Source organism: Mobula hypostoma, chromosome 6, assembly GCF_963921235.1.
Source record: "Mobula hypostoma chromosome 6, sMobHyp1.1, whole genome shotgun sequence".
NCBI lineage: Eukaryota > Metazoa > Chordata > Chondrichthyes > Myliobatiformes > Myliobatidae > Mobula > Mobula hypostoma.
In genome coordinates, this window is record NC_086102.1 from 167,642,731 (window position 1) to 167,661,628 (window position 18,898).

The 18,898-nt window shown below is 40.9% G+C and overlaps 1 protein-coding gene across 3 annotated transcripts in view; it reads right to left on the bottom strand.

Annotated features, from left to right (window-relative positions):
• The window catches only part of fastkd1 (FAST kinase domains 1), a 76,942-nt gene that overhangs the window by 16,876 nt on the left and 41,168 nt on the right, over positions 1-18,898 (bottom strand). For all 3 annotated transcript variants that reach the window (XM_063052187.1, XM_063052188.1, XM_063052189.1), the window contains 4 exons: positions 3,702-4,100; positions 3,165-3,275; positions 2,914-3,045; positions 946-1,432 (listed from right to left, as the gene is read on the bottom strand). In XM_063052187.1, coding sequence (XP_062908257.1) covers positions 946-1,432; positions 2,914-3,045; positions 3,165-3,275; positions 3,702-4,100 — 1,129 coding nt within the window. The remainder of the gene's footprint in view (positions 1-945; positions 1,433-2,913; positions 3,046-3,164; positions 3,276-3,701; positions 4,101-18,898) is intronic.

The window sequence follows — 18,898 nt, forward strand, 5'->3', positions numbered from 1 at the left end:
CGAGGATTATAATGCTGAGGCTTTATAAGACATTGGTCAGACTGTATTTGGAGTACTGTGAGCAGTTTTGGCACCATATCTAAGAAAAGATATGCTGGCCTTGGAGAGGGTCCCTAACAGGTTTAAAGGAATTATCTCAGGAATGAAAGGGCTAATATATACGAGGGGCTGTGCTCACTAGAATTCAGAAGAATGATTGGGGGGGGGGGTGCTGTCTTAGAAACACAGAAAACCCACAGCACAATACAGGCCCTTCGGCCCACAAAGCTGTGCTGAACATGTCCCTACTTTAGAACTATCTAGGCTTTACCCATAGCCCTAAGCTCCATGTAGCCATCCAAGAGTCTCATAAAAGACCCTGTCGTTTCCGCCTCCACCACAGCCATCGGCAGCCCATTCCACGCACTCACCACACTCTGCGTAAAAAACTTAACCCTGACATCTCCTCTGTACCTATTTCCAAGCACCTTAAATCTGTGCCCTCTTATGTTAGCCATTTCCACCCTGGGAAAAAGCCTCTGACTATCCACACGATCAATACCTCTCAATACCTTGTACACTTCTATCAGGTCACCTCTCATCCTCCATCTTATTGAAACCTTTTGAAAGGCCTAGATAATGTGGACGTGGAGAGTATGCGTCTAATAGTTGGGGAGTCTAGCAGCAGAGGACATAGCTTCAGAACAGAAGGCATCCCTTTAGAACAGAGATGAGGAGGAATTTATTTAGTCAGAATGTGGTGTATCTGTTGAATTCATTGTTACAGATGGCTGTGGGTATATTTAAAGCAAAGATTGATAGGTCTTAATTAGTTAAGAGCATCAGAAGTTATGGGGAGAAGGCAGGAGAATGGGGTTGAGAGCAACAAATGAACGGTGGAGCAGACAACAGCCAGATGGTCTAATTCTGCTCCTATGTCTTATGGTCTTACAAACTTTTACATACCTTGTTGATATGCTCAAGTGTGACAGATGCTATTTGATCTAGCAGACCAGAATGCAGGCAATTTGTTCTGGTTAGAAACAGTGCAATTTCAGGGACATTGGATGAAGTTATCTGCCCTATTAATCTTTCAAAGCTTGCCATTGTCTCTTCTGCGAGAACTTCTTCAAACCACTCGCCACTGACATATTTCAGTTCTTCTAATAACAGGTCCAAGTCATTTGCTTTCTGCAGTCTCTCCAAGCCACACATATTTAACTTCTGAAGAAGCTTCACATGCACAGTTGCTGTACCAGGTTGGTATGAGGAGCTACTCCTTACCCACCTGGTAATGGCAATGGCAAATCCATTCAAGTCACTTAAGTTGCACTGGGGTAATACATCATCAATACGTGCAGGAATCAAGGGATCAGTTCGTGGAGAAGGAAGCAGAGACAGGACACGAGTAAACATAGATATCTCATAAGGAACAATACTGAGACGAAGGTAGCTGGAATAGAGGAGAGAAGAAAAGGACAAAATTATGAGCATTTCAAAGATAACAATTTAATAATAACTTTTCAACCATTATTAAAGATGTGAAACAGCTAATTGACTAAGTGTGAAACTGCGCAGCAATATTCAAGTTAAAAAATAAATAATTACTGAGAGATAAATGGTGTATTTACACTATTAAAAAAATAAGGCAAATCATGAGTGATTGTACAAAGACATTGTCCTACACAGAATGCAAACCACCTTATACGATGCATGTATTATCATTAACCAATATTTACAGTGCATCCTTTGTTACTTACTCAACCATGAATTACAATTTTCATATTAGGAAAATTGTATTGCTCATCTAAGTTTTCATTGTAATGTACAGAAACCAAATTAATTTATCTAATAGGATAATCACTATTTATCAGGGTTCATCTTCACTTATAGGCAGAAGAGAAACAGGCTATTGGGTAAATACAATTTTTATATTCTAAGTAAGTGTTCCCTTAACCTATTTTATCCATCTAAATCAGCATCACTCTTGATTTTTTAACGTACGTGTTCAGCCATTCACTTTGGGTTTCCCTGTTTCAGTTTTTGCACGACATTTACCATCTTGTGGTTACTTCCAGTCATTCAGGCAGGTACGGCTGGGGCGGCCGTCACGGGGGGTGGACACTGTGTCAAGGCCTGACAACAGAAGACAAACCCTTGCTTGGCTCCATTACTCCGTGCTGATTAGAGGTTTGAGCAAGATCAGTATCATCACAGCCAAGAGTGGAAAATGAACAGGTGTTCAGAACTGCCTGCCTGCAGTTGACCGGTCTTCCTCTCTTCCTGTCACTACCATTGAAACGATAGTAAGAAACTATCCTAGTTTCCTATTGCACAGGATCACAATAGGGTTGCAGAGGGTTGTAGACTCAAATCAGCTCCATCATGGGCACAAATTCTCCCCACCATCAACAACATCATCAAGAGGCAGTGCCTCAAGAAGGTGGCATCAAACACTAAGGACCTTCTCCATCCAGGGCACGTTCTCTTCTTGTTACTACCATCAGGGAGAAAGTATAGAAGCCTGAAGACCCACACTTAGTGATTCAGAAATAACTTCTTTCCTTCTGTCTTCAGATTACTGAATGGTCCACGAATACTATCTCATTATTCTATATTTTTGCACTATTTAATTATTTTTGAAACTTATAGTAACTTTATGTCTTGCACTGAAATGCAACCACAGAACAACAAATTTCACGTTGTGTGTCAGTGACAATAAATCTAATTCTGATCAATCTGCCGAAAGATCTCAGCAAGTCGAGCAGTGTCTGTAGGGGAAAAGAAATCGTCAAAGTTTTGGGTTGAAACCCTGTATCAGGACAATAATGCCTTTTTTTTAAAAATGTACTTTCAATGTATCTTTCAAAATGTAACTAATAAATGTTTAATTAAAATGTGTGTGATAAGCAGTTTATCTAATATTCATTTTACCTTATTAACCTTTGCCTCAATTCTGCAAATAGTTTTGGTCTTTGACAATGAAGTGACAGCAAAGCCTGTGTTATCTTTGCAATATCCAGTGGCGTGTATGCATCCAATTGTTTGGACAAAGATGATGCAACACTAAATGAGGGGAGAGAAAAAAGCAAGACTAGTTTCTTTTCTGGTTCAAGATCATTACAAAACATATTGACTATCTTTTCTACATTTGCTGCATTATACTTTCTTGTGATTTTACTTACTTTTGAATTAGTTGTGGATTCCTGCACTCCATTTCTGCCGTGGTCTCTATGACAGCTAATGTTTGTGAAGGACTAAACTCTTCAACCATCAACAAGGCAGCAGATTCAAGTCTTTATGATAGTGGGAAGGAAGTGAAAAAAAAGTCTGATTTTCCTCATCTTTGTTAACTGTGCAAGCCAAAACATCAAAAAGTAACCTCAAATATAAATAGTTTGATATTTCTGAATTATATAGTTTATGGTTTTGTAATTATTTGAAATGGAGTGATGGAAAATATATACATGTTGGAATTAACTAGAAGAGTATTTGGCACCTTAATACTCTTAAAGGATTGAAATTCGGGCCCTTAATTAGACAAAATAATGAAATAAAAATCTGGAAAGAATTATATTTACTGTATTTTAAGAGTCACTTTAAACCAAAAGAGTAATAGAAATGTTTAAGATAAAGAATACAGCTACAGATTTTACTTATATAATAAAAATGTGGTCTGAAGTTATACTTGGATACCAGAATTGCCAAAGTTAATAACTTACCTTTCCTTAATCACACTCCCTGATAAAGGTCCCAATGCTGCAAAAAGTCTGGCAAAACTCGCTGGATCAATATGAGTATCCATAAGTTCAATAAGTCTCCACCTAGCAGCTAACCGGAAGTCACAATTGTTGAAATGTAGAGATTGGTACACTCCAAGGATGATGCTTAGATTATCAGCATCTAAGCTTCTTATACTCTCAAGAAAAACCTCATTGCATTTTTCTAACAAAGGACGATAACTGTACTTGACATTGCGTAGAAACTGCACAATTCGGCGTGAATTGTTAAACTGCGAAGGATCTCTGGTATCCAATAAAAACTCTGCCTTCTCTATTAGACAATTCCGAAAGCGTTTGGAAATCAAAGCAGAAATGCTTAACATTAATGATGAAAGTATCCTAGAAACAGAGAAAAAAAAATAATTAGCTATGACTTAAAGTTTTTAAAGGCAATTTTTTTACCTTCCTTATTATAGGAAAGCTTAGATTTTGGCCGTACCAGAGTATTTAACAAATGATGCAATAAATATCAACGGAGATTTCTGGAGAAAATATTAATACTCCTGTACTGCAGTACATGAATTGGTTTAATCTGTCCAATTGGAAATCAAGCTGTTTTTGTGTTTAAGCAACACACATAAAAAATGCTGACTGTACCCTTTTCCTATAGATGCTGCCTGGCCTGCAGCGTTCACAGGCATTTTTTATGTGTGTTGCTTGAATTTCCTTTCTTTCTTTCTTTCTTTTTAAATCTTTTTATTAAGTATACAAAAAAGGTAAGCCATATAAACATTAATACAATGTTAAAGTATAATAAAATTCCAAAAGATAACAATACCAAAAAGAAAATACTACAAACAATGTAATTTAAGCATAAGAAACCAAGATAACATAATAGTATACTAAATTTTATATATATCAATGGAAAAAAAAGAAAAAAAAAACCCCAAAAAAAACCCACCGTGCAGCTAACTAAAAGCAAGGCAAAGCAATGGGCTAACTTGAAACCAAACAGAGTTAAACTTAAAATCACGTCCTCAATCCCGACCTCCATTAAAAACAGTGAAAAAAAAACAAGAAGGGTAAATATTACATTAAATGAAAATATCGAATAAAAGGTCCCCAAATCTGTTCAAATTTAAATGAAGAATCATAAAGGTTACTTCTAATTTTCTCCAAATTCAAACATAAAATCGTCTGAGAAAACCAAAAAAAGGTAGTTGGAGCATTAAGCTCTTTCCAATGTTGTAAAATACATCTTTTCGCCATTAAAGTAAGAAATGCAATCATTCTACGGGCTGAAGGGGAAAGATTACTAGAAATTTTAGGTAGTCCAAAGATAGCAGTAATAGGGTGAGGAGAGATATCTATATTTAATACCTTAGAAATAATATTGAAATTATCTCTCCAAAAAGTTTCCAAAGTAGGGCAAGACCGAAACATATGAGTTAAAGAGGCTATCTGCCCCGAACATCTATCACAGAAAGGATTAATATGCGAGTAAAAACGCGCTAACTTATCTTTGGACATATGTGCTCTATGAACCACTTTAAATTGAATTAGGGAATGTTTAGCACAAATAGAGGAAGTATTAACTAATTGTAAAATCTGCCCCCAATCATCCACAGAAATGGTAAGCCCCAATTCCTGTTCCCAATCTACCCTAATCTTATCAAATGGAGCTTTCCTAAGTTTCATAATAATATTATAAATCATAGCCGATGCACCTTTCTGACATGGATTGAGGTTAATTATCGAATCTAAAATATATATAGGAGGAAGCATTGGAAAGGAAGAAAGTATAGTACTTAGGAAATTTCTAACTTGTAAATATCTAAAAAAATGTATTCTTGATAAGTTATATTTATTAGATAATTGTTCAAAAGACATAAGGGAACCATCTAAAAATAAATCCAAAAACCGTAAAATACCCTTAGTCTTCCAAGTTTGAAAAGCGCGATCCGTAAAAGAGGGAGGAAAAAATATGTTACCTAAAATAGGAATCGCTAACCCGAATTGATTAAGATCAAAAAATTTTCTGAATTGAAACCAAATGCGCAAAGCATATTTAACTATCGGGTTAGAGACCTGCTTAAGACGTTTCGAATCAAAAGGAAGAGAGGAACCTAAAATAGAACCAAGTGTATAACCCTGAACAGATTGTAATTCCAATGCTACCCATTTAGGAATAGATAGTATGTCCTGGTCAAGTAACCAAAATTTCATATGTCGAATATTAATAGCCCAATAATAAAATCTAAAGTTAGGTAATGCTAAACCTCCATCTCTCTTAGCTTTCTGTAAATGTATTTTACCCAGTCTCGGATTCTTATTCTGCCAAATAAATGAAGAAATTTTAGAGTCAACTTTATCAAAAAAAGATTTAGGAACGAAAATTGGTAATGCCTGAAACACATATAAAAATTTTGGCAAAAAAAACATCTTAACTGCATTAATACGACCAATCAAAGTTAAATATAAGGGAAACCATTTAGATGAAAGTTGAGTAATATGGTCTATTAATGGTAAAAAGTTAGTCTTAAATAAATCTTTATGTTTACAAGTAATTTTAATCCCAAGATATGAAAAGTAATTATTAATCAATTTAAATGGAAATTTATAATATAAGGGAAGATGTTTATTAATCGGAAAAAGTTCACTCTTACTAAGATTTAATTTATAACCTGAGAAAAGACCAAATTGTGCTAATAACTCTAAAACAGCAGGAATGGATCTCTCAGGATTAGAAATATATAAAAGTAAATCATCAGCATAGAGTGATAATTTATGGGACTTTAATCCCCGAGTTATCCCAGTAATATTTGAAGATTCTCGAATAGCAATTGCAAGAGGTTCTAATGCAATATCAAATAATAGGGGACTAAGAGGACAGCCTTGTCGAGTACCACGAAAGAGAGGAAAAAAAGGTGAGTTTAAAGAGTTAGTACGAACCGAGGCTACAGGGGAGTGATATAACAGTTTAATCCAGGATATAAATTTCAAGCTAAAATTAAACATTTCAAGCACCTTAAATAAATAAGGCCATTCTACTCTATCAAAAGCTTTCTCGGCATCTAAAGAAATAACACACTCAGGAACATTTTGTGAGGGAGTATAAACGATATTTAACAATGTACGAATATTATAAAAAGAGTAACGACCTTTAATAAAACCCGTTTGGTCTTCCGAAATAATAGAAGGAAGTACTTTTTCTAGTCTATTTGCTAATAACTTAGAAAAAACTTTAGAATCAACATTTAATAAAGATATTGGTCTATAAGATGCACATTGAGCAGGGTCACTTGAATTTCCAGCACCTGCAGATTTCCTCATGTTTGTGTTTTTGTGTTTAGTTATGTTCTATTTTTATCACTTAAAGCATAAAACAGGAACTGGCCTTTCATTTCAAAAGATTATACGCATAAACAGGTAAATGTATTGCAAACAACAGGAATTCTGCAAATGCTGGAAATTCAAGCAACACACATAAAAGTTGCTGGTGAACGCAGCAGGCCAGGCAGCATCTCTAGGAAGAGGTGCAGTCGACATTTCAGGCCGAGACCCTTCGTCAGGACTAACTGAAGGAAGAGTGAGTAAGGGATTTGAAAGTTGGAGGGGGAGGGGGAGATCCAAAATGATAGGAGAAGACAGGAGAGGGAGGGATGGAGCCAAGAGCTGGACAGGTGATAGGCAAAAGGGATAAGAGAGGATCATGGGACGGGAGGTCCGGGAAGAAAGACAAGGCGGGGGGAACCAGAGGATGGGCAAGGGGTATTCAGAGGAACAGAGGGAGAAAAAGGAGAGTGAGAGAAAGAATGTGTGCATAAAAATAAGTAACAGATGGGGTACAAGGGGGAGGTGGGGCATTAGCGGAACCCGACGCAGACTGGGAGACCGCTTTGCTGAACATCTACGCTCTGTCCGCCAGAGAAAGCAGGATTTCCCAGTGGCCACACATTTTAATTCCACATCCCACTCCCATTCTGACATGTCTATCCACGGCCTCCTCTACTGTAAAGATGAAGCCACACTCAGGTTGGAATCCTTCCAGGTGAGGCAACACTTCACCTGTGAGTCGGCTGGGGTGATATACTGCGTCCGGTGCTCCCGATGTGGCCTTTTATATATTGGCGAGACCCGACGCAGACTGGGAGACCGCTTTGCTGAACATCTACGCTCTGTCCGCCAGAGAAAACAGGATCTCCAGTGGCCACACATTTTAATTCCACATCCCATTCCCATTCTGACATGTCTATCCACGGCCTCCTCTACTGTAAAGATGAAGACACACTCAGGTTGGAGGAACAACACCTTATATTCCGTCTGGGTAGCCTCCAACCTGATGGAATGAACATCAACTTCTCCAACTTCCACTAATGCCCTACTCCCCCTCGTACCCCATCTGTTACTTACTTTTATACACACATTCTTTCTCTCACTCTCCTTTTTCTCCCTCTGTCCCTCTGAATATACCCCTTGCCCATCCTCTGGGTCCCCCCCCCTTGTCTTTCTTCCCGGACCTCCCGTCCCATGATCCTCTCTTATCCCTTTTGCCTATCACCTGTCCAGCTCTTGGCTCCATCCCTCCACCTCCTGTCTTCTCCTATCATTTTGGATCTCCCCCTCCCCCTCCAACTTTCAAATCCCTTACTCACTCTTCCTTCAGTTAGTCCTGACGAAGGGTCTCGGCCTGAAACGTCGACTGCACCTCTTCCTAGAGATGCTGCCTGGCCTGCTGCGTTCACCAGCAACTTTTATAAATGTATTGCATAATGGTCTGGTACGGCAATTCAAATGTGCAGGAACATAAAAAGCTACAAAAAGTAGTGGGCTCTAGCCAAGACATCACAGGTCTATCCCTCCCAACCATTGGCAGTATCCACAAGAGGTGTTGCCTCAAGAAGGCAATACCTATCATCAGAGATCCACACCATACAGGGATTTGCATACCATTAGGCAGAAGATACAGAAGCCTGAAGTTTCAAGAGCAGTTACTTCCCTTCAACTATTTGGTTCTTGAACAAACCAGCAAAACTCTTATGATTACAGTTTAGCAACACTACGAATGCGAGTCAATCAGAACTTTGAGACCTTTTTTTACCATGCCCATGGTCTGCTCTTTAACAAATTACGGTATTGCTTTGCACTGCTATAACTATATGTTATAATTATGTGGTCTTGTCAGTGTTAGTCTTTGGTTTGTCCTTTTTTTTTGTAATAGCACTCTGGAGGAACATAGTATAATTTCTTAATGCATGTATTTCTAGGTGACAATAAACGAGGACTGAGTGTCCTCATAATCTAAAAAAATCTAAAAATCTATCGCTCCTCAAAATTGGTGGACTCAGGGCAAAGCATCACTTTAAGAAAACGGAAGCATGGAAAGCAGACCAGTCTGCAGCTACAAATGAAATGCAGAAACCTCAGACATGTCCTCCCCAACTCCTGACTATGCTGTTGGCGAATGCATATAGTCACTGATAAATAAAACTGAACACATCAGAGCAAGATTGCTGCAGCAGAGGGACATCGGGGAGGGCTGTGTACTTTGCTTCACAGAAATACAGCTAACCCCCATAATTTCAGATGCAGTGCTGCAACTTGAAAGCTTCACTATCAGGACAGGACAGGTGACTCACTTAAAGGTGGAGGAGGTGGATTATGTTTCATGATAAACTCAGTGGTGCACAGACATGGCAGTTCTGTCTCAATCTCGTTCATCCAATCTGGAATATCTAGCAGTCAAGTGTCGTCCATTTTATCTGCCGAGGAAGTTTTCGCCATCGTCCTGGTAGTGGTGTACATTCCACCTCTGGTCAAGATCAGACAGGCACTGTGAGCACCATGATCAGCAATCACAGAACAACACACCCTCATGCCTTCCCAATCACTGTGGGGGATTTCAACCAGGCCAACTTGAAGAAGTTCCTGACAAACCACTAACAAATCACTTGTGGAACCAAAGGTGCCAACACACTCGGCCATTGTTATCGCAGCATCAAGAACGCTTAGCGTGCTATCCCGCACCTGCACTTTACAAAGTCAATCACTTGGCAGTATTTCTACTCCAGACGTCCAGGCGGAGACTAAGGACTGCAGCAACAGTGGTGAAGATCAAGAAGGTACGGTCAAGGGAGGCACTTACAGGACTGCTTTGAGTCAGTGGAGTGGACATTATTCAGGGATTCATCTTCAAATCTGAATGAATACATCACAGTTGTCACTGACCACATCAAGACCTGCGTGGATAAGTGTGAACCTTTGAGAACTTAACGGACACACCCAAACCAAAAGCTGTGGCTGAATCAGGAGGTTCGTAGTCTACTGAGTGCTAGATCTGTGGCATTCAAGACTGGTGATCCAGAACTATATAAGAAATCGAGGTATGACCTATGGAAGTCTATTTTAACAGCATAAAAAAAAATCCAGTTGAAGTTACAGACAGAATCAGATGCACGTCAGCTCTGGCAGGTTTTGAGGCCATTACTTTCTACAAGACAAAACCTAGCATCATGAGTAGCTGTGATGCTTCACTCCCAGATGAGCTCAATGCCTTTTATGGAGAATACACCTACACCCATGCGAATCCCTGTAGCATCTGGTGACTCTGTGGTTCCTGTCTAGGAGGCCAATGTCAGATAGCATCAATGGCAGTGATGCTTCACTACCAGATGAACGCAACGTCTTTTGATGTCTGTTTTGAAAGGAATAATATACCTACAGCTGTGAAGATCCCAGCTACCTGATGACCCTGTGATCTCTGTCCCAGAGGCCGATGTTAGGCTGTCTTTAAAGAGGGTGCACCCTCACAAAGTGGAAGTCCCGATGGAGTACCTGGTAAGGCTCTGAAAACCTCTACCAACCACCTGGCGGGAGTATTCAAGGATATTTTCAAGCTCTCACTGCTATGGTTGAAAGTTCCCACTTGCTTCAAAAAGGCAACAATTATACCAGTGCCTAAGAAGAATAATGACTATCACCCAGTAGCACTCACATCTACAGTGATGAAACACTTTGAGAGGTTGGTCATGACTAGACTGAACTCCTGCCTCAGCAAGGACCTGGACCCATTGCAATTTACCTATCACTACAATAGGTCAATGGCAGATGCAATCTTAATGGCACTTTACATGGCCTTAAACCACCTGGACAACACAAACACCTACGTCAGGATGCTGTTTCATTGACTATAGCTCAGCATATAATGGCATCATTCCCATAATCCTTATTGAAAAGTTACAGATCTGGGCTTCTGTAGCTCCCTCTGCAATTGGATCCTCGACTTCCTCACCAGAAGACCACAATCTGTGCGGATTGGTGATAACATCTCCTCCTCACTGGCGATCAACATTGGTGCACCTCAGGGGTGTGTGCTTAGCCCACTGCTCTACTCTCTCTATACCTATGACTGTGTGGCTAGGCACAGCTCAAATACCATCTATAAATTTGCTGACGATACAACCATTTTTGGTAGAATCTTAGATGGTGACGAGAGGGCATACAGGAGTGAGATATGTCAACTAGTGGAGTGGTGTCACAGCAACAACCTTGCACTCAATGTCAGTAAGATGAAAGAGCTGATTGTGGACTTCAGGATGGGTAAGATGAAGGAACACATACCATTCCTCACAGAGGGATCAGAAGTGGAGAGAGTGAGCAGTTTCAAGTTCCTGGGTGTCAAGATCTCCAAGGATCTAACCTGGTCCCAACATATCGATGCAGTTATAAAGAAGGGAAGACAGCGGCTATACTTCATTAGGAGTTTGAAGAGATTTGGTATGTTAACAAATACACTCAAAAACTATCACAGATGTACCATGGACAGCATTCTGACAGGCTACATCACTGCCTGGTCTCGGGGTGGGCTACTCCACAGGACCAAAAGAAGCTAAAGAGGGTTGTAAATTTAGTCGGCTCCATCTTGGGTACTAGCCTACAAAGTACCCAGGACATCTTCAAGGAGCGGTGTCTCAGAAAAGGCAGCGTCCATTATTAAGGTCCTCCAGCACCCAGGGCATGCCCTTTTCTCACTGTTACCATCAACGTAAGAGGTACAGAAGCCTGAAGGGATACACTCAGCAATTCAGGAACAGCTTCTTCCCCTCTGCCATTTGATTCTTAAATGGACATTGAACCTTTGGACACTCCCTCACTTTTTTAACATATTACTTCTGTTTTTGCATATTTTTAAATCTATTCAATATACATATACTGTAATGGATTTACTCATTTATTATTTTTTTTCTTTTTCTTTATGCATTACATTGAACTGCTGCTGCTAAGATAACAAATTTCACAACACATACCGGTGATAATAAACCTGATTCTGAAAACCTTTCAAAAGTATCAGGCCCTGATGGTGTACCTGGTAGGGCACTGAAGCGGTTCCTACCTGTTTCAAAAGGGCAACAATCAGACCAGTGTCCAAGACGAGCAGGGTGAGCTCCTCAATGATCATCACCCACTTGCACTTAACATCTACTGTGATGGAGAGCTTTGAGAGGTTGGTCATGGCCAGAATCAACTGCTAAGCAAGGACCTGGACCTACTGCAATTTGCCTATTGCCACAGGGGATCCCTCCCCCAATTCTTCTCAATTCCATTGAGTTCAGGCCCAGAGACAAACACTCCTCATATGATAAGCCTTTCAATCCCAGAATCATTTTCGTGAACTTTCTTTGAACCCTCTCCAATGCCAGCACATCCTTTCTTAGATAGGTGGCCCAAAACCACTCACAAAACTCTAAGTGAGGCCTCACCAGTGCCTTATCAAGCCACAGTATTACATCCATTTTTTTATATTCTAGTCCTCTCAAAATGAATGCTAACATTGTACTTGCCATCCTCACCACTGACTCAATCTGCAAGTTAACCTTTAGGAAATCCCACACAAGGACTCCCATATCCCTTTGCACCTCTGATTTTTGAATTTTCTCTGTTTAGAAAATATTCCTTCCACCAAAGTGTATGACCATACACTTCCCAACACTGCATTCCATCTGCCACTTCATTGCCCATTCTCCTAATCTGTCTCAGTTCTTCTGCAACCTCTGTGCTTCCTCAACACTACCTGTATCGTCCATAAACTTGGCCACGTAGCTATCAATTCCATTATCCAAATTGACATAGACCGTGAAAAAAAGTGGTCCCAATACAAACCCATGCGGAACACCACCACTCAAAGGTAGGCAATCAGAAAAAGCTCTCTTTATTTGCACTCTTTGCCTCCAATGCTCTATCCATCCTACATCTTTCCTGTAATACCACAGGCTCTTATCATACTAAGCAGCCTCATGCATGGCACCTTGCCAAAGGCCTTTTGAAAATCCAAGTACACAACATCTACCAATTCTTCCTTGTCTATCCTGCTTAATATTTCCTCAAAGAATTCCAAGAGATTTGTCAGGCAAGATTTTTCCCATAAGGAAACCATGCTGACATTGACCTATTTTATCATGTCTCCAAGAACTCCAAAATCTCATCCTCAACAATCAACTCCAACATCTTTCCAGCCACTGAGCTCAGGCTAACTGGCCTATAATATACTTTCTACTGCCTCCCTCCCTTCTTGAAGAGTGGAATGACATTTGCAATCTTCCAGTCCTCCAGAACTATGCCAAAATCTAGTGATTCTTGAAAGATTATTATTATTATTATTATTATTATTGTCTTGACAATTCCTTCAGCTACCTCTTTCAGAAGCCTGAGGTGTAGTCCATCTGGTCTAGTTGACTTATCTGCATTTAGACCTTTCAGCTTCCCAAGTATCTACTCCCTAGCAATAGCAACTGCACTCACTTTTGCCCCCTGACCCTAGAGAACATCTGGCATCTGTTAGCATCTTCCATAGTGAAGAAAGATGAAAAATACAATCAGTTCGCCAACATTTCCTTGGTCCTCATTATTACCTCTCCAGCGTCATTTTACTCTTTATATACTTCTCCGTGGATTGTCACCTTGTCGCGGTGGAGCAGCTTGTGTGGTCCTGAGATCCCAGGAGCGATGCTGTCTGGAGCTATGCTCCTGGTAGGGTCAACCCCTGGTGGTAAGGTCAAGGGTGAGGTCCCTGACAAAGAACAATCCAACCAAGACCTCAACGGTGGAACAGGCGGACGAAGTTACTTCAAACTCAACGGCTGTGAAGGCGGATGAAGGCTGCAACAAATCCATCAGCTCCAATCGTCATGGTTTCTAAGCCATTGGAATCAGTTGGTTGATTTGTGAAGTATTGCATGCTTCTTGGAATGCACCATCAAGTACGGGTTAAACAAATACACGCACAGGCGTCTTGGCTCTGTGAGCCACTTTTTCATGGCTTTCGGCGATCAGGGGAGCGTGATGGGAACAGGCAATGTGATGGCTGGAAGCTCCTAGTCAAGAACTGGCACAAAAGTGGTGAATACTTCATTCAGTCGCTCAACTTTTGGACAGAAGCAGGGAAGTTATTCGGTAGCAATATTCACGTCTGAGCTTCCCTATTTAGGATCCACTCTGCTCACCTTGAACTGGGAAGGGGCTAGAAAAGGTGCCCTAAAAATGGTCTGCTTCACCCCATCCTGTCTGGAAAGCCGCGTCCAGAAGGATCACCATCATGCGGTCGAAAAACATCGAGAAGTGAAACTATGAAATTTGGAACCTGGAATATACGAACTCTGATGGAGAACCCAAACTCAGACTGACCAGGGAGGAGAACTGCCTTTGTTGCCCGGGAACTCCAAAAATTCAACTTTGACATTGTTGCTCTGAGTGAGATCCACAGAGCTGGAGAAGGGCAACTAAAGGAAGAGCAAGGTCAGTATACCTTTTTCTGTAAAGGACTTGATCTTGAACAACCGAGGATCCATGGAGTAGGTTTTCCCATCTGAAACAGCCTACTTCAGAAGCTGACAGAGCAACCACTGGGAATCAACAAACACCTCATGACTTTGCAAATCCAGCTTGTCAATAACCAACACGCCACCATCATCAGTGCCTATGCTCCAACACCGGACGCTGAATATGAAGTAAAGATGAACTTCAACGCCCAACTTGACGACGGCCTTTTCTCTGTTCCCAACAAGGACAAGATCATTCTCTTGGGAGACTTCAATGCCAGAGGTGGGAAAGATCATAGGCTTTGGACCAGAATAATAAGCAATGAAGGAGTTGGCAAAGTTAACGCCAATGGAACACTCCTCCTCACCAAATGTGCTAAACACAACCTGGTGATTACAAACACCTTATTTCACCAAAAAAAAACAGGCACAAAGTCTCCTGGCAGCATCCACACTCCAAACACCGGCACCTCATCAACTACATCATCGTACGATCTCAGGACAAACAGGATGTACTGATATCAAAAGCTGTTACTTGTGCCAATGAATGCTGGACAGACCATCAACTCATCTCGTCCACCATGAGAACGAAGATTCGGCCCAAAAGGAAACACCAAAATCAGAACATTATTAAGAAATTCAATGTTGACATCCTTCAAGACATCAACAATGTACAGAAGTTCCAACAAAATCTTCAAGAATAACTGCCTCAACAAATCGCACCATCTGTAGAAGAACACTGAAATCAATTGAAGAACGCTATCATCAGCTTCTGCAAAGAAACAATTGGGTTCAAGACGAAAAAACATCAGGATTGGTTCGATAACGACAAACTACTCCAACAACTCATCTATGAAAAGAGAAAAAGTTTTCATCACCTTACAAAATGGCTAACAATCGGCTACCAAAAGGAAACGCTATCAGGAATGCAAGGTTGCAGTCCAGAAGAGCACCCGAAACCTGAAAAACCAATAGTGGAGGAAGAAAGTTCAGGAAATCCAACAACTAGCAGACGCCAATGACATTCAAGGCTTTTTCAACGCAACTAAAGCTATTTTTGGCCCATCCACTCATGGTCAAGCCACTCTCAAAAGCAAAGATGGTTCAACGATCCTGAAGAGCAATGCTGACATCAATTCTAGATGGAGAGAGCACTTTGAAGACCTTCTAAATCAAACCGTCTCATTTGACAGGAATGTGATTAACAACATTCCAAAACAGCCCGTTGACAACTCCCTAAGCAAAATACCAACACTTGAAGAAGTCAAGGAAGCCATCAAAATCTTGAAATACAACAAGGCCGCTGGACTCGATGGAATACCAGAAGTGGTCTACAAAATTGGAGGTAACTCGCTTCATTACCAACTGCATCAACTTCTCATCAAGATCTGGATAAATGAAGATGTACCAGCAGACTTTAGAGACTCAGCAATCGTTACCATCTACAAAAGGAAAGGCAATCAATCCAAATGTGGAAACTATCGTGGAATTTCTCTGTTAGCAACAGCAGGAAAGAACCTCACCCACATCGTGAACAACTGGCTCAAGCCTTTAGCCGAGAAGATCCTTCTGGAGACACAAGCCGGTCTTAGACCATCACGTGGAGCAATCGACATGATCTTCACAATGCGACAACTACAAGAAAAATGTTGTGAACAACCTTTGTACATGGCATTCATCGACCTCACCAAAGCCTTTGGCTCGGTATCAAGGGAACTCCTATGGGATGTCCTGTCCACCTATGGATGCCCTGAAAAGTACATTCAAATCCTGAGACTCCTCCAGTCACAGTCAGCAACAGTAACTGTGAGCCTTTTCAAGTTAGATCAGGAGTAAAACAAGGATGTGTGATTGCCCCAACTTTGTTCACCATCTTTACTGCGACAATCATCCACATCATCAAGGATGACCTACCCCCAGGAATTGAAATTGTCTACAGAACAGATGGCAGACTTTTCAATCTTGCCCACCTCAAGTCCAGAAACAAGACATTCACGAGTTTCCTCATCGAGTTCCAATATGCAGGCGACAACAGAGTTGCAGCTCTCTCAGAAAACCACCTACAACAGATTCTGACTGCCTTCAACCGTGCATACACGAAACTTGGACTTACCATCAATTCCAAGAAGACTCAGATCATCTACCAACCGTCACCAACTGAGACAAATTGGATAGAACCATCAATTCAACTTGGTGAAACAAACCTGGAAAACGTGGACCACTTTCCATATCTTGGAAGTCATCTCTCCTCCAACGTCAACCTTAATGACGAGATCCAACACTGTCTTAAATGTGCTGGAACAGCTTTTGGACGTCTCCGAACAAGAGTCTTTCATGATCGTGACATCCGAACAGACACCAAAATGTTAGTGTACAAAGCAGTGGTGATTCCAACGCTTTTGTATGCATCAGAAACATGGACAACATACCGACGACATCTGAAGGCACTTAAATTCCATCAACGCTGTCTTTGAAACATCTTAAATATCAGCTGGGAAGATAGAAGAACCAACATCAGCGTGCTAAATGAAGCAAAAACAACAAGCATTGAAGCCTACGTCATCAAGAACCAACTAAGATGGAGGGGTCTTGTTGTTCGGATGAAAGACTGGATGAAAGCCTGCCGAAACAAATCTTCTACTCCCAGCTTAAGGAAGGCAAACATAAAAGAAGCGGACAACAGAAGAGATTCAAAGACATCTTAAAAGCCAACATGAAGAAATGTAACATAGACATCAACAATTGGGAAACCAATGCCAAGGACAGGAAACTCTGGCAAGCCATCATCCAAGAAGAAACAGCAACTTTCGAAGCCAACAGATGTGCAGAATTAGAAGAAAAGAGAAGAAAACGGAAAGAGAGACAACAACAACCAAAGCCCCATCTGCCATCTGGAACTAGCTGTCCTGAATGCAGAAGAACTCTCAAAGCCAAGATTGGACTCATAAGCTACTTGAGAGCCCATAAACAGATCAACAGAACGAAGACCATCATCCTTGACCTCGAGGGATAGCCACAACGATGACGACTCTTTATATATCTGAAGAAACTTCCAGTATTATTGGCTGACTTACCTTCATATTTCATCTTTTTGCTCCTTATGGCTTTTTTGTTGCCTTCTGTTAATTTTTAAAAGCTTCCCGATCCTCTAACTTCTCAGTAATTGTTGTTGTTCCTCTCCATGCCTTGTGGCTGTCAGGTGGCAACCTTGCAGTTGCTTTAGTGTTTGTCTGTTATTTTTAATGAGTCTGAGTTGTTAGCTCAATGCTCAACCCAGCATGGATGGAAAGCGTGCAAGGAGCTGGCCGAGTTCAAACCCGGGGCCACTCATTTCGAAGTCTGCTATGGATGCCACTTCATCACCAACCACCTTTCTCAGTAATTTTGCTCTATTATATACACTCACTTTTGCTTTTACGTTGGCTTTGACTTCCCTTGTCAGCCCCAGTTGTGTCATCCTGCCATACTACTACTACTTCTTCGGGATGTACCCATCTTGTGCCTTCCAAATTGTTCCCAGAAACTCCAGCTATTGCTGCTCTGCCGTCATCCCTGTGTCTCCTTCCAATCAACTATGGCCAGCACCTCTCTCATGTCTGTGTAATTCCTTTTGTATTACTCCACTGTAATACTAATACATCTGAGATTAGTTTCCCCCTCTCAAATTACAGGGTGAATTCTATTATATTATGATATTTGGCTCCCAAGGATACTTTTATCTTAAGCTCCATAATCAAATCTGGTTCATTACACAACACCCAGAACAGCTGATTCCCCTAGACTGAATATGTAAGTGACCTGATGTGCCCACTTCCTTGGATACGCAGCCTAGGATTTTGTCTTTCCTGAAAGTCTTATGGGTGTCAACACTCTGCAGTGTCTCACGTCGGCCGCTGTTACAGACAGTGGCTGCTTACCTGGAAGCGGAGTAGCTTTCATGGCTGGCACACATGGTGTTACACATCTCAAAGTATGCATAAAAGTTATTTTTTGCTTCTTTATTGATTCCTTGGCTCTATAAGGTTTTTGAGGCTTCTTTGAAACTTGGTAAACTTGGTAAACTTGTTAAAGACCTGATTCATACGGAAATCTCAACTAAGTTCCAGAAAATTGCCGATTTAATTGATAAGATGCAAACATGTATTGCGGAACATCAGTCGGCTATATCTGATCTTCAAAAATCCGCGCAACAAAGTGAGCTTAAGATGGGGAAAGTCGAAGAAACAATTAATGTAATGAAGAAGAAACTTGACTTTTTGACTTTTAAAAACTCTGACTTGGAATCTAGAATGCGACGGCAGAATTTACGAATGATTGGCGTCAGGGAAGCCGTGGAAGCTAACAACCCTATGAAATATTTCTCCCAACTTTTAAAAGATGCAT